General features: G+C 35.1%; 1 protein-coding gene across 1 annotated transcript in view; it reads right to left on the bottom strand.

Annotated features, from left to right (window-relative positions):
• Positions 1-16,808, bottom strand: part of ADAMTS6 (ADAM metallopeptidase with thrombospondin type 1 motif 6) — a 290,745-nt gene that overhangs the window by 33,040 nt on the left and 240,897 nt on the right. The window contains exon 20 of the mRNA XM_027041049.2: positions 3,521-3,650. Coding sequence (XP_026896850.1) covers positions 3,521-3,650 — 130 coding nt within the window. The remainder of the gene's footprint in view (positions 1-3,520; positions 3,651-16,808) is intronic.

Genomic DNA, 16,808 nt, shown 5'->3' on the forward strand with positions numbered 1-16,808 from the left:
TAGGATAGGCCATGGATCAGAAAAGCAAAAATAAGTAATACAAATGGCAACCGTACATAATTTTTCAATGCTCATCCTTGTCTGCAATCCAAGAAATACAAAATAAAACAACAGTTAGATACCGAGGCTTTTTTCTCTATAAAATAATCAAAGATTGTTTTTAAAACAATAATATCCAGTGTTGTGCAGTTCAGGGAAATGATGTTCTAAAATGCTCTTATTGGGAATATACATTCATATATTATTTCTGGAGAACAATCTGACAGTGTTTCAAAGGCTAAAATATATTTCCATCTGAACAAGGTATTCTATTCCCATTCATTTAACATAACAGCATAATTATAGAGAGCAAAGTTTTAGTAGCAAAAAATGTTAATACTGTGGTATGTTAAGGGATCAAAAGCTAAGACACAGCCAAAGTTATTCAACAGTGGAAAACCAATTTAAGTAAACAGGGACATATCTACTGAATATTTTAGAAGATATTTAATGTTCAAAGTATGTTGAAAACTGACTACAAAGCATCATAAATCATATCATACCATTTTGTTATATACATTAACAACAGAAAAACATAAACATAGAAAATGTAAACATAGAAAAAAGACTGAAATATATATATATATATATATATATCAAAATATTAACAGTGGTAGTTTAAGTATTACAAGTATTTTTAATTTTCTTATTTTTACTTACCTGTGTTCTAAAATTTTCATGTTTTAATATGTACAACAAAAAACAAATATGATTATTACATCATATCTGAAAAAAAAAACCTTATCTTCTTTCCTTTATTCCATACTCATTTAAAGTATTGTTGGGGGTGCCTGGGTAGCTAAGTCAGTTAAGCATCCAACTCTTGATTTCAGCTCAGGTCACGATCTCAGAGTTTGTGAGATTGAACCCCTATGTTGGGCTCTGCACTGACAGCGTGGAGACTGCTTGGGATTCTTTCTCTCCTCCCTTTCTGCCCCTCCCCTGCTCTCTCTCTCTCTCAAAATAAATAAATAAATAAATTAATTAATTAATAAACAAACAAAAAAACAAACAAACTTTTAAAAAAGTGTTATTGAATTCACTAGTCTTTCAATGATTTTTATCTCTAGAATACCAAGGTCTACTGGGAATTTTATCATATACAACAACCATTCTGAAGAATTGAGATTTTCTTTTTCATAGTCTCAATTCAAAGGAATAAAAAAGAAATTAAGAAGGAACTAAGAAAAATATGGACTAATAAAGAGTAATATTTTAAGCTCTTTATATCTTTAGCTCTTTCTGAAAAGAAGTCGGCCTAAATTTTCTTTTTTCATATTCTCTTTATCTTTCTTTTTCCAATTCCATTCTCTTGTCTCCAAACTTAAAAAAAATATTATATAACTTTAGTGAAGTTAATAAATAACTTATAAAATAAATAACTTAAATTTATTTATTTATTTTGGGAGAGAGAGTGTGTACAAGAGAGAGTGCACAAGAGAGAGTGAGTGTGGGCACGCATAGGAGCTGAGGGGTGGGGGGAGGGCAGGGAGAGAGGAAGAGAGAGACAATCCCAAGTAGGCTCTGTGCTGTCAGCACTGAGCCCAATGCAGGGGCTCAATCTCAAGAAACCTGAGATCATGACCTGAACCCAAAATCAAAGTCAGATGCTTAACCAAGTGAGCCACCCAGGTGCCTCAATAAATAAATTTATTTTAGAATTACAAAAGGAAAAGAAACTTAATTTTAATTATGTATGTTAATTTGAATGTCAATTATCTCTAACTATAAATATATATCATATAGATTATATATTATAGTTATTATATCGATCTATATTATATATATAACATAGATACATAGGTAGATAGATAAACAACTCCAATGTAATATGTAAATCCACAATACATGGGATGGAATGACAAACCACTGAAATCTCAAGGGGTGTTCGAATAGCATTTAAGCCTAAACGAATAAAAAAGCTGAAGCCAAAATAGAACAGGTGTGACCAGGACCACTCAGACGTCTTAAAAGGCCGATCAAATGTCAAACATAATACTCAAATTCCTGAATGTCAGGAAAGTAACTTGATGGGTTGAGAAGCACAATTACATGAAAATAATGTTGAAAGTTGTAAGAAACATGGGAAGGGAAAAATTTTTGCCCATGGTTTTTAAGCAGTTTTTATAGCTTGTGTAGTTTCCCCACTTCTTTTGAGTTAAATTTATAACAATAATTGGCAGAAAAGAGAAAAAAAATCATTTAAAAATCAAATGTGTATAGGTGTGCCTGGGTGGGTCAAGTCAGTTAAGAGTTCAACCTTGGCTCAGGTCATGATCTCATCTTGTGGGTTGGAGCCCCGCATCAGGCTGTGTGCTGACAGCTCAGAGCCTAGAGCCTGCTTTGGATTCTGTGTCTCCCTGTCTCTCTGCCCCTTCCCTGCTTGCGTGCTGTTTCTCCCTCTCTCTCAAAAGTAAATAAACATTTTTAAAAAAATCAAGTATCTTTGGGGCGCCTGGATGGCTTTGTGTTTTCTCATGTAATCATTGCCTTTTTTTTTTTTTTTTTTTAATTTTTAAAAAGTAATCTCTGTACCCAATGTGGAGCTTGAACTCATGACCCTGAGATCAGGAGTTGCATGCTCTATAGGGGCACTTGGGTGGCTCAGTTGATTAAGCAATTGAATCTTGATTTTGGCTAAGGTCATGATCTCACAGTTTGAGCCCTGCATCAGGCTCTGCCCTGGGATTCTCTCTCTGCCTCTCTCCTACTTGCACTCTCTCTCTCTCTCTCTCTCTCAAAATAAATAAATAAACATTAAAAAAAGAGTCTTGGGCCGGCTGGTTGGTTCAGTTGGTTGAGCATCTGACTTCGGCTCAAGTCATAATCTCACTGTTCATGAGTTCCAGCCCCACATTGGGATCGCTGCTGTCAAGGTACAGCGCACTTGGGATCCTCTGTCCCTGGCTTTCTCTGCACCCCCCTTCTCTCTCTGCCCCTCCCCCACTCATACACGCAATTGCACGTCCACGCTCGCTCTCTCTCTCTCTCTCTCTCTCTCTCTCAAAACTAAACATTAAAAAAAAAGTCTTTAGGCCTTTAGGATAAATATCTGGAAAAGATAGGACTGCACACCAATCTAATGTGTTTTATTGAATTTAAGATACCATTATTCTATGTACCATTAAGAAAGATAAAAATAATGATGATTTTTATTGTAAGTAACACACTATCAATTGCAAGATAAATCTCAATTTCCAAGATGTTAAAATGTGAAAAGATATGTGCCTTAGAATTGATGAAACATGATAATTTCTAGCACTGTGCCAGATCAACCTACTGAAGTTCCTGCTTTTAAGGATTAATAACTGAAACCTATGGATAAACAGAAATCTTAGCTCAGTGAAAGGGATATCAAAATCTACCCTCTGTGATGCTCTCTCCCCTTTTCATAACATATGAATATGTTTCCAAATATGAGTAGCTAATGCTTTTCTCTTTGCACTTAAAAAAATCATTCTCATTTCTTACTCTTACTTACTCAGGTGGGCAGGGCTCAGTGTTGCAGGCTCTTTGATTTTCAGGTGGCTTACTGTCAGGGTCACAGTAATTGTTCTGGACAATAGAGTTGTCGTCCAATCTTTTACAGACTGCCTCCTGTCTTTGGACACCTTGAGAAAAGGAGGACATCATTAATTGAAGAGTAGTTTACTTTCCAATAAGTTAGGTATGCATAGCTTTCCTCTGGGGAATCAACCTCACTGGATCGCTGCTGTCTTATCTGTTCCAGAAACACTTCACTGCTTCTCTAAAAAGGAGAGAAGTCCTGGTCATTATACTGCAATTTTAGGCAAAATTATTGTTCTCATATTTAGAAACATAACTGTTTTCAAGTTCAGAAAAGAAACTATTGGCAATTGTAAACAATTAATATTCCCATTTGTATATTCTTCTTCGTGCTTTCCTTAAAAAAAAAAGAACAAAAAACAAATCCCCCCCAACTTCATTTTCCCAAAATATAATCAGATAAAATGTATGAATATACATTTCAATGCAAAACAATGGCTGTACATCTATTTAAAAATAAAGCAATAGGGACAAATTTACTTTTTGATATTTTATAGGACAAATCCCATCAATTTAGTCTTTGTGAGGAACACATCACATTCACACATTTCATTCTTTTTCTTCCACTTATAGTTTTATTTCTCTAAAAGCCCACAAAGTCTAGAATTTAGAGATTGCAGTGGGCCTCTTTTGCACTCCAACCCATTAGTCTGTTTGCTTTAACAGAGCTGGCCCCCTGTTGATTATACCATTGTCAAACAGATATATATATATATATATATTCCTTGAAATAGTAACTCAGTAGATTATTATCTTAGATTATTAGTCTATGTGACCTGTTTGTCACAGCTAAAAACACTCTCATTATAAAACTGTAAAATTCTAAGTATGTGTTAATTATTTATTGGCAAAGGTATCCACCACAACTTGCTCACAATTCACAAAATACAAAGACACACACAGACACAATCTTATTTGTAAACATCCCTGGTGAGTAGACCTTATGCAGTCTCATTTTCTCTTTAGTGTCGAAGAATCTAAAGAAGCAAAGCTAGGTATACCAAGATACCAGAGAAAAAGTAAAACTAAAAACAATGCTATATATTTCAGATCATATAGAGGTCGCAGGTTACTCCTGGAATTGGAAATAAAAGCATAAACTATTCCCGACTCCCCGACCTCTTCTCTATAACCAGGTAAGCTAAATTACCCGCAAAGAGTTGTAAAAACAGCATTAGCAATATATCCAGGAAACCACAGCTTCACACCTAGCCAGACCCACATGAACCTACAGTTTTGCCTTTATTTTTTTTTTCCAGTTGCTTTTAATAGCACCCTGAAGAAAAGACTTTAATCTCAAATTAGGGAAATCAATGTGAAATAAGATCATTCACTGAAGCAAATTGTCACCTGAAGAGTCATACACCAAATACTTGCCCCAAGATCCCTTTAAAAGTCGTGGAAATTTTGCAGGTGGAGGTGCCTCAGGCATCATGCAATTCAAACTTCTAACTAAGCAAGATAGGGAAATCTATGTCTCTGATCAGGAAAATTACCAAGTACTGTACCCTCCGTGATGGTGGTGAGCAGTTGAAAAAGGTATATTTTACTGTTTGCAGTGACCCAAGGCTCTTACTAATCTCTTTCAGTAGGTTTTTTTTTAGGTTTTCCTAAATTTAGGGGCCTCAAACGTAGCCAACAACTTACTGGCAAAATGTCTTAGAATATGTACTGTATTCATTCCCTCCTAACTCCTAGAATAGGCCAAATCTCAGTTTATGTGACAACAGTTTGGAATTTCTTAACTATTAAACTTTAGATTTTTGAGGGAGGAATGATTCACGTCAGGCATAGCTGTGATCCATTCACAGATGTTCCACAATATTCATCAGCTAGCTCCCCATTGTGTCATTCCAGTGGGCAGATAACTAAGTCCATGTGACCCACCTAGACAGAAATCTCCACCATTAGTCATAGGGTCAACTTCCAATTGCCACAGTTCTTCCGCCCAGTTCAATATGTTGTTCCTATCAGGAAGAGTGGGGATTATTTTTATAAGTCATCATGGTTATTTTTTTCAAAGTCATTCAAATATGATTATACTTGGAGAGGGGAGACTCAAACCACCCACTTACACGGAGGACTTAAACAACTTTACCCAACTTTGATAATTATGTGTAATAATAAAAAAAAATCTGATTTGCAACAAGAAAGTTGTCATTCAATTTAATACCTTGGCTGGTTTTCAGAAAAGAATAAACGTTTTCAACACTACCAAATGGAACTGTTACTCTGCATCAATGCCAGAAACATCAATTCAGTTTCTACAGGTTAAGAAAAAATTCTACTTCCTTTAAGTTAAGCCTAGAAATGTTGTGTGGTTATAATTATATTAGTTTTTAAAGGTAGCCATTAATGTAAAAGAAAGGCCTCTGCAATTGGAATCACAGGTTGAGACATTCGTTATTATAGGTGAAATTTATGTTTGATCTTAAGATAAATTCTAGCCAAGTATGTTTCTTGAAAAAACTTAACTACATAACATTAATTGTTGAAAACGTGGAAAAGAAACAAACCACAAACAACAAAATAAAAAATATCCACAGTCTCATATCTTTGTTCTGGATCTTTATTTTTAAGGCTATTTTGCACTTTGGTGGGATCCAGTAATTCGTTTAAAATTACATAGTACACATACTAAACACGCCAGTTAAATGTGGTTGATAGGTCATTCATTCATGCATTCATTCATTCACTCATTCAACAGAGAACAGTTACTAAGTATAAGGAACTGTGCTTCTTAAGAGATTGAACTAAGTGCTAACAATTACAGATTGACTTCATTTTGGTCATGCCTTCCAGACTTCTTAAAGACCAAGAATTAGGGTATTGTGGGGTTCACTTCAGGTTCATGAGTTCAGAACACTATTTTTTATGAAGTAAAAATTAAAGTCCTTGAATAAACAGTTGAAATTACTCTGTTTCATGAAGATGCATCTTTCCTTGCATTTATCTTTTATTTTCTTCTAAAATGTTCTGTTAGACAGTGTGGTATTTCACACTCAAGAACTGACTATACCAGTAATCTATTCCAAATCTTCTGACTATGCTGAACTATCTTTCTCCAACAGCATAAAAATCCCCTTCCAACCTTTAACCCCACACTTGGCAGATTCAGAGAACTTTTTTTTTTCTTTCTTTCCTTTTTAAATCAGTAGCAATAGGATAACTCTAAACCAATGTACCTAATTTAGGATGGATTTTTAAACACACACTTTGGGCCTAAGGGAAATGCAGACTTTAGGTGTAGAAAATAGAAAATACAGATCATGTGGAAATAACCGTCCCCGGAAGTGGGACGGCTAAGCATCCCACTTCAGCTCAGGTCATGATCTCGCGTTCTGTTATTTCGAGCCTTGTGTCAGGCTCTGTCCTGACAGCTCAGAGCCTGGAGCCTGCTTCAGATTCTGTGTTTCCCTCTCTCTGCCCCTACCCAGCTTACACTCTGTCTCTCTCCCTCTCTCAAAAATAAATAAACATTAAAAAAAATTTGTTTTAAGTAATCTGTAAAACACTGCTAAGGAGTTGATTTAAATCCTGCCGGGAATAATTACATCCAGTTACACAAAGTTACTGTGTTTTCAAATCTAAGGACTTATAGTTTATAAGCAAAAACATAAAATGTCCACATGACAAGTCAGTATATGTCCAATTAAAAACAAATTCTAGTGACTTAGCGTCCACATCCCTGGAGTATGCAGATGATCTGCAGAATTTAATTGGTCAAATTTAAAACTACACTAATTGCATTTTATTTTTACACATCTAAAGTTACTGGCATGCAAATTCTATACCTATTTTTTAATTTAATGTCACCCCTCTTCCATGCTTAAAAAATTAATGTTTTCATATCATAAAATTTAAAAACAAAGATGCCATTATCAATACATATTTACTTCAAACTCTCTAAAATGGGTGTATCCTATATATAGATTTTTATTTTGCTTATCAAAGAATAAAATATGATGGTTCTTCGTTTTTTAAATGTTTTATTTATTTTTGAGAGAGGGAGAGAGCATGAGCAGGGGAGGAGCAGAGAGCAAGGGGACAGAGGATCCAAAGTGGGCTCTATACTGACAGCAGAGAGCCTGATGCGGGGCTTGAATTCACAAAACATGAGATCATGAAGTCGGAAGCTCAACCAACTGAGCCACCCAGGCACCCCCCAAACATGAAGCTTCTTAACATGGAAACATAACCCTTAATTTAGTCTGTAAGTTTAAATTTATCAGGTCTTATATTTAATATTTAATTTTTAGCCGACAGTTAAAAATTACAGATGATCTCTTTTCCTACCAAAGGTTCTCTTGTCCAGTGAGAGGAAGGAATACCCAAATTAATCACTGCTCTAGCTATATATCAGGAAATGGTTTTTAGTATTTTGAAATAGCATATACCCCAGGAAAATGATCACGAAGTCCAGTAAGCTGCAAGTGAGTCCTGGATGGAATCTTTTATGCACTGTGCTTACTCTAGGAGATGTTGATAGTTCAACTGAAGAACATAGGGTCTTGGGCTCAGCAGCTACATTCCTAGGGCCAATCCTGAGTAAAGGCTCCAGAGACCATAGTGCCTCTCAATTTCCTCACCTCCTTTTCAATCCCTTCTCTATTCCCCTTATAAGCTGCTCAATGTTCTCATATCCCATCTAGATCTTCTTTTAGAGAATTAAATAATTTTGTAAACTCCTTTGTAACAATATTTGGAAATATATTGCCTTTCACAGAACAGTTGATCATTTTAAAAGTAGAGAGGTGGGCATTCAATGCACATAAATTACCGCCTGAATTTCACTTGAAAGAATGACATGTGTTAAACGAAGAAATAAATGGGGGAGGTTAAAGGCAGCAGAAAGATTTTCTAGGTCTTTTCAAATCTACTCTTAAGACTCAACATTCCAGAGCTAGCCCACTCAGTAAGTGAGCAATCTATAACCGTATGTGAATGAGTCAATAATGGAAAGAGAGGTATAAATGTATCCTTGGGATTGAGAGGCTAACCAACATCTAGATAATCTAACCTAGTGGCATAACTCATCATATCAACCCAAGAAACCGTTTTCTGAAGAGGAAAGGGGTGGGGGGATGTTAAAGAGTTAGAGCTTATACTACAAATGTGGCTGGTGGCTAAGGCAGTAATTTACTTAACCACAACATCTATAAAGTAGCTAGCAACCAAGACAATACTGTATACACATGGCCAGCAATATTAATTGAATCTAAATCTTCACTGTAGATAGCATCCAAAGAACAACAAGCACCAGGGGAAAAAAGTCTCTCTGCTCTGCCTCTCACCGATGGAATCTGTGACTATTGGCCAGACACAAGCATTTGCAGGGCAGAGTAAAGCCTACCTGCCTTGATCTAACAGCTGACACCCAGGGTACCAATCAGTTCCACCCATATGCTTTCTCCTTCTGAAGTTCTTCCTGCCAGTTTTTATTTTTCATAGGCTTCCTTTCTCATCTTTCCTTCTGTCTGAAGCAAGACTAGATGTTCCAGGGAAATACAGGATTATTCAGAAAAAAAAAAAAAGCACACAACTCTAAAATATTATATTTTTCTTTGAAAGATTTTATTTTCAAGTAATCTCCACATCCAACATGGGGCTTGAACTCACAATCCCGAGATCAAGGGTCACATGCTCTACCCACTGAGCCAGTCAGATGCCCCTAAAATATTGTATTTTTCTACAGTAACAGTGTTTAGTGATGGTAAGGTAGGGTAGGGGATACACATACTGAATTTATTTGAAATCATACTATCCCTGGAGCGAATTTCTATTATTCATTAGTTATTAACAGTAATTTCTTCTACGGAAAGTGTCTAACTTAACACACCAAATTCCCACTATGTCTAAGGCATGGTTTTTCATTATCATAGGAGGGCAAATTAGTCAAGGGACAAGTTTTGACTTCAATGAGATTACATTAAAATGGGGAGAATAAGGCAAGAACCAATATGATTATATTATGGAAAATACCTTATCTAATAAAATAATGCATTTTCAGGTCTAATAGTGTTAGTTTTACAGCCTCCCTATTTTGTTATATTGTTGTCTGATTTCTCTTCCTCTGATCTTCACTGATATTAAGCACTCTTTTCATAGCCACAGGTCTATAATTTTGTCCCTTTTCACTTTATCTTCTTATTATACCTATTTGTGAGTTCTAAGTAGTTTAGGGAAATAACCTAAAGTAAGTTTTCACTCTCCTTTGTAAAATGAGACCATGAAATTAGGTCATTTCTAATGTTTGCTCCACATCCAAAATTCTACGAAAATTGTCTCCTCTTTTCTTCGTCCCCAATTCAATTGTTTAATTTTATTCCCTTTTAGGTCCACTCTGCCCCGTATTCTACAGAATATTAAGTCTGGAAAACAGGCATTTGTTAGATTCCTTTATTTGTGTAGTCTTGTTTCAGTGCTTGAGTTCTTACCAGTAGACATACACATCGGAAGGGGCAGACATGTCAGGAGGCAGAACACTAACTAGAAATAGAAACTTGTGACAGGCAAGCTTCCTTTGAAGAACTGACTCATGTTATACTAAAAAGAAATCGCTGTGATCTGTAGGATTTATTTTTGATATTTTATTACAAATTTTAGAGAAAAGGGGCGCGTGGGTGGCTCAGTCTTAAGCACCAACTTTGGCTCAGGTCGTGATCTTGCAGTTCGTGGGTTTGAGCCCCAAGTCAGGCTCTGTGCTAACAGTTCAGAGCCTGGAGCCTGCTTCAGATTCTGTTGTCTCCCTCTCTCTCTGCCCTTCCCCCACTCATGCTCTGTCTCGCTCTCAAAAATAAATAAAAACATTTAAAAAAATTTTAGAGAAATGATGTTGATAGTCCAAGAAGACCTGGAGTTTCTCCTACACACTGTGAGGATTTACTACCAACAGAGAAGATTTTCTTTTACTATTATTTTTTCAAAGATTTTATTTTCAAGTAATCTCTACACCCAATATGGTGATCAAACTTAAAACCCCAAGATCAAGAGTTCACATGCTCTACCAACTGAGCCAGGCTTTTAAAGACTTTCTTTTGATTATATATAGCACCTCTTTCTTTCTTAGAACCAGAGTAAATATTTCAGATTTCAGTTATAAAAAAGCTGTATAGCTTTTAAACTATTTATTTCCTCAAGTAAAGAAAAAATGGGAATAGTAATATCAGAATCAATAGTAATATTAATAGAATAAAATTGAGATGATGTTTACCAGTAAAAAATGCTGAATTTTTTTCAAAAGCATTTTATGCATAATACCTTGTAAAGATGTATAATATTATGACTGTTAAAAATGTTATTTTGGACAGAATTTTTGTGAAGTGAAACATAACCTGTGACACACAAATCACTAATACAATAGGAATGTACTTCAACTTTGCTTTCAGCCTTACCCAAGTTTTTCAGTGAGCTAACATGTATGCAGGTCCGATCATGTTAGGGAAGAATATAATGTCTAAAGCAATAGAAATGAGATGAAATAAGAAAGAAAAGAGTACTAGGGAAAATGTTTTGTGTTAGCAGAGACTTCCTGCCTTCAGCTATACATCGTAACATAAGAGAAAATGCAGAGTAAACAATAAAAACTGTCAGGTTATCAAATTAACTTTTATATGTAAGACTTTTTACATGAAATTGGAAATTTTAAATAATATTAAAAATACACAGAAGAATTAAAAAACAATTTTAAGTGTATTATATAGGGGAAGCCATATGCTTCAGTAAAAAGATAAATAGAAATAATTATTATAGATAAATAAATGAGCAACATATTAACTTCCAGAACTGTGACCCAAGCAAGAGCATAAGTTTGTCTACAGAAGTTACTCTTCTTAAGGGCATGCTATATGAGAACCGAGCCAGGTGCAATTGATGGCTATAGAGCCTAGGCTTTCAGGAGCTGTGATGTTCACAGATGCCCTGCAACGATGCCTGGTACACCTAAGCCCATATATTATAGGGTACTCTTCCTTCCCGACATTGAAAATGACCTAAAAGAAGGGGATGGCGGGAGAAAGTGAATAGGGGAAAGCCATGGTCAATGCAATGATAGACTACTGTCTAGTCCCACAAGTATTTTATATTTCAAAGACCAAAGAGAAAATTTGGGAACAATAAACAGCTGAATGCACATCTTTATTATTTCTAAACTCAAGTCACTTTTTACAAGGGGCTTGTATTATTAAAAATATCACCGTGATCTATTTTATGTCTAAGTTGGTATATACGGAAATCAAACATAAAATCACTCTCATAGTTTCAAACAATAGTACATTGTGTAACTTCACACAGAAGTGATCTTTTATAGGGAATTTTTCTCAAAAACTAATTATATAACTACATTTCTTAAAAGGGAAATAAAATGGCAATGAATAAAGTGCTTTTAATTATTCAAACTAAAATTTCCATCTGTTATCTTTTACTTAACTCTGAAAGTGACTTTTGGATGGTAAATCCCAAACCAAAAAGAAGCAAACTCAGTTAAAAGATTGAATTTCTTAATGTCTTTCATACTTAATTTCAATCTCAAGTCTACTTTGAATCTTGAGAAACAACTGGATTTTGCTTTCCTCTCTGCTCCATTTTGGGACTTCTCCACTCTAAGTTTGTGTCAAAGTTACAGCGTAGATGTCCTTTATAAGCTTTAACACATATTAGTTATTATTATGATGATGTCTATAAAAGTCAATGCTGGAAATACTTGTTTGTTTGAGGCACATTCTGTTAGCTCACTAATACTGTGAATTGGCCATTATTAGTTTATGTTAAAATGTTAAAAATGTTAACATGTTAAAAATGTTTGGTATGTTGGGGTGCCTGGCTGGCTCAGCCAGTAGGGCATGTGACTCTTTTTTTTTTTTTTTTCTTTTTAGAGAGAGCATGAGCAGGGGAAAGAGAGAGAGGGAGAGGGGGAGGGAGAGAGAGAGAGAGAGAGAGAGAGAAAATCCCAATCCCAAGCAGGCTCCATGCTCAGGGCAGAGCCTGCCACTGGGCTCAATCCCATAGCCATGAGATCGTGCCCTGAACCAATATCAAGAGCCTGGTGCTCAACCAAATGAGCCACCCAGGCACTCCGAACATGTGACTCTTGATCTGAGGGTTGTGAGTTCGAACCCCATGTTGGGGGTAGGGATTACTTAAAAACAATTTTTTTAAGGTTACTTATTTTATTTTGAGACAGAAAGGGCACAGAGCTGAGGATGGACAGAGAGAAAATCCCAAGCAGATTCTGCACTGTCAGTGCAACACTGATGCAGGATTCGAAACTCACCAACCAAACTGAGATCATGACCTGAGCTGAAATCAAGAGCTGGATGAGTTGGACGTTCAACCGAGTGAGCCACCCAGGCACCCCTAAAAATAAAATCTTAAAAAGAAAAGTTAGGTATCTTAGAATTAGCAAAGAAATTAAAAGAACATCGCTGAAAATGTAAAGCATTTATCTGTTTGGTACTATGAGAGCTGTTCTCTTTTAGTCAGGTATGAGTATTAGCATAAATATTGTATTATATATTTTTTTAATAATTACTTTTTAAAGATAATTTAAAAATTATTGTTATAATGGAATTAGTATACTTTTAAGGGCACCTTTTGCTTGCGTTGTGCCATTTTTGAAAATGAAATATATAACATGAACACATAGTGCTTACATAGAAACAATGTAGAAATATCCAACTTTTTAAAGAGGCCAAGGCAAATCTGCATGATTAAATAAACTTGAAAAGTCTGTCATTAATAAATGGAATAGTGTAGATTTTTACATAAACTTGTTAAGTAGTAGATTGCAAAGACAAATTTGCTATAAGGTCTTTTTAAATATTTAGGTGTGTTCTTTTTTAAATTTTCTTTCTTTCTTTCTTTCTTTCTTTCTTTCTTTCTTTCTTTGTGCTTTAATCACCTACCAATCTTGATCTGAACTAACAGAGATAGAGAAAGGAAACATATTCAGGACATATCAGAAGGAAAACTTAATACAGTTAGGAAGGAAAATTTTACACAGCATTCAAGACCTCTAGTTCCTTAACTGGAAGTACGAAAGAGGCTCTAATTTTAAACAATGAACATCACCATACCTTGATTAAGGAGTTTACATGCATTTTTTTTCTTTCATAAAATGAAATTCAACTCATTTGGAAGGATGGGAGATGACTAATTTTTATCCACTTTAATGACACTAAATTTTAACCTAAATCAAGAGTTCTCAAACTTTCTTGGTTCATGATACCAACGTGTCAGTAATTTTTTCACAACCCTAACCCTCCTATGCAGAAAAAGAAAAATCTAAGAGTTTTATTTATTAAGTAGTTAGGTCCAAACAACTTAGTAATAATCAGTGTGGTATATGCCTGATGTCACTGTGTTACCATTGAAAATATACAATATTTTGCTGTGCCTTTTGTGAGTCTGCTGCAGTGTTCTGGGCACCATAGCGCAGTTTGAAAAATATGGGCCTACATCAGGAAAATACAAAATAGTAGTGGTTGGAAACTATGTAAAGCATCTTAAAAATATTAAGGAGTAGAAACCAGGTCCTATATGTGTAAGAATTCAGATGAATTAGGTGAAATCATAAAAAAAGGTCAATTAAAAAAACTGTTCTAGTGAGAAAGAAGAAACATACAGAATATTTTCTAAGTCTATATGCTACTCATGCACACACACATACACACACACACACACACACACACACACACACACACACGGCTTAAGATGACATCCAGGGAAGAAAAAGAAAAATAAATAAAATAAGCATGAAGCATACAAGAAAATTTGATTAGGCTATGTAAATGTAAAAGAAAAATAATGGTAAAATTTTAAATGGTCAATAACAATTGACCAGAAACATTCCTGAATAACCCCGTAGTATATATATGAAAAATCTCTATTTTGATCTCCAAATAAAATCAAAATTGCCTATAAAAATAAACCTGTCTCCCTCCACCTCCTCCTCAATCTTAATATAGCTTTAGCTTATCTTTTCTCCCTGACCTGCCTGCCAAGCAGTGTTCAACAATGAGATGCCTCTGATTGTCAGCAGTAACTTGACCAAAATGAGTTCTTTGGTATGCAATCTTTGTACTTTCACATAAAGAGAAAGAAAGAAAACCCTAGACAAACAAATTTAGAGAAAATAGTCAGAAGTGTCAATAGAGCCAATTGGAGGCCAAAGACTGTATATTTAGGGTATAAATTTAAAATTAATGTAATTAATGTAAATATTTATGTATTTCTGACTTTTCTTCGTATCACAAACAAAGCATTCTTAAGACTTTCTTTTTAACAGAACAGGTGCAAACTTGAATGCAACAATACAGCATGGACTCTCAGTTAATTGGCTTTGGAGGCTTTGCTTTAAAACATAAGGGTTGCTTCAAATAAGAGGGGGGTTAAAGAGACTTTGGGGTAGAAAGAAAATGGTTTAAATGATGGGAAATGAGAGCACATCCAGAAATGTAGGGAAGGAAATGATCATGAATACTGTCTGTTGGCATTTTGCAAAGATTCATTCCCTAATGAAACAAAAATTTCCTGTAACAATAGATGACCTTCTCTAGAACTATGGCACAAGGAGAAAAAAGAATGTTATTGTTTTTCATAAATATTGAGTTAAAACAGGAGCCATATGCCTCTGACTTATGGGTCTAAATTAAAGTTGGTTGAGTGTACAACCACTTATTCGCTGTAACTCCATAAGTACCACAAAAATTTCAAATTAGAGGAAGAACTTCAGAAAACCTACTTAGCACAATTTCACTAGATCTTAGCCAAAAGACTGAGAAGCACGGTTGCAGCTAGTTTTAAAAGCATTGATTAGATGCTTATAAATGATCCATCAGGTAAAGAAGAAAGCACGTAAATAAACTGAAGAAAAAAAAACCTTTCTAAAGGCATATCCAATCTGATGGCCACACTAAAGAAAATTATGAAATTAACTGGAATTCTATTACATTTTTACTTTCTCCTCTGATGTCCCATTCTACTTTCCAACCCCAGATACTTATAAATAAATCTCATTATGTTTGCATTTAACTAGTAGCTCATTAAAAACAAAGATGTGAGTTAATGCTACTAATGGTATTTGCATCTGAATGTAAATTATTTGAATACTAAATAAACTTTCCATCAGCCTCAATGGCAGTATTTTTTTTTCTACTAAGACTAAATTTATTTAATACCCTAGTAAAATTTTTAATTTTAAGTATCTAACAGTATAAAAAGCACAGAGCAGATTTGTAGATTTCTAATGTGTTAATACAAAGTATATGACTACATACAGTGCAACCTACAGGCAGAGGGGTGGAAGGGGGAACAAAGACTGTGGTTGAGGTCTAGTAATGAATAAATAAATACAGAAGTAGATATGACTCATATTATAATATATTCTACCACAAATGCTGTAGCCAAAATGTGCAAAATATTTTTTTCAGAATAATGGAAGATGGATGATAATGGCTGGGACTCTTACAATATACCTCAAGGGCTGTGGGAAAGCCAACCCAACCCACTATGTAGTCTTTGCACATGGTGGCTTGTAGTTTGTTCAATGGCAGTATTTCTTAACCTTGGCTGCATATTAGAACTACCTAGGGAGTTTTTGAAAATCTGATGCCCCAGCCACACTCCTGACAAATTAAATCAGAATTTCTGGGGGCAAGCCTGAGCATCAAAATTTTCAGTGCTCTCTAGGTGATTTGAAGGTAGGACCAAAGTTAAGAACCATTCCTTTAGGTAAAGCATTTGAAAAAATAAAACTTCAAACTAGTGAAGGAGATTTTTTTGAGTAGGGATATATCTATCATGTTGCTCTATGGAGGTGGCCAACTGGTGGTAAAGCTCTGTTCAACATAAGGGACCATCTTTATTAAGAGAGAATGTTACATTTAAATAATCACTAGACACAGGTGCCTGGGTGGCTCAGTTGGTTGAACATTGACTTCAGCTCAGATCATGATCTTGTGGCTTGTGAGTTTGAGCCCCGCATCAGGCTCACTGCTGTTATGCAGAGCAGGCTTCAGATCCTCTGTCCCCCTCTCTCTCTCTGCTCCCCCCACCCCCATTCACACACACTCTTTCAAAAAATTAAAGAATTAAAATTAAAATTAAAAAAATAAAAATCACTAGACATTCAATGTATAAGTCTTGATTTTGGGAAGTTACTTCACTTGGGTTTTATCTATAAAATAGGAATAATAACAGCAATG

This window comes from Acinonyx jubatus, chromosome A1 (assembly GCF_027475565.1).
Source record: "Acinonyx jubatus isolate Ajub_Pintada_27869175 chromosome A1, VMU_Ajub_asm_v1.0, whole genome shotgun sequence".
NCBI lineage: Eukaryota > Metazoa > Chordata > Mammalia > Carnivora > Felidae > Acinonyx > Acinonyx jubatus.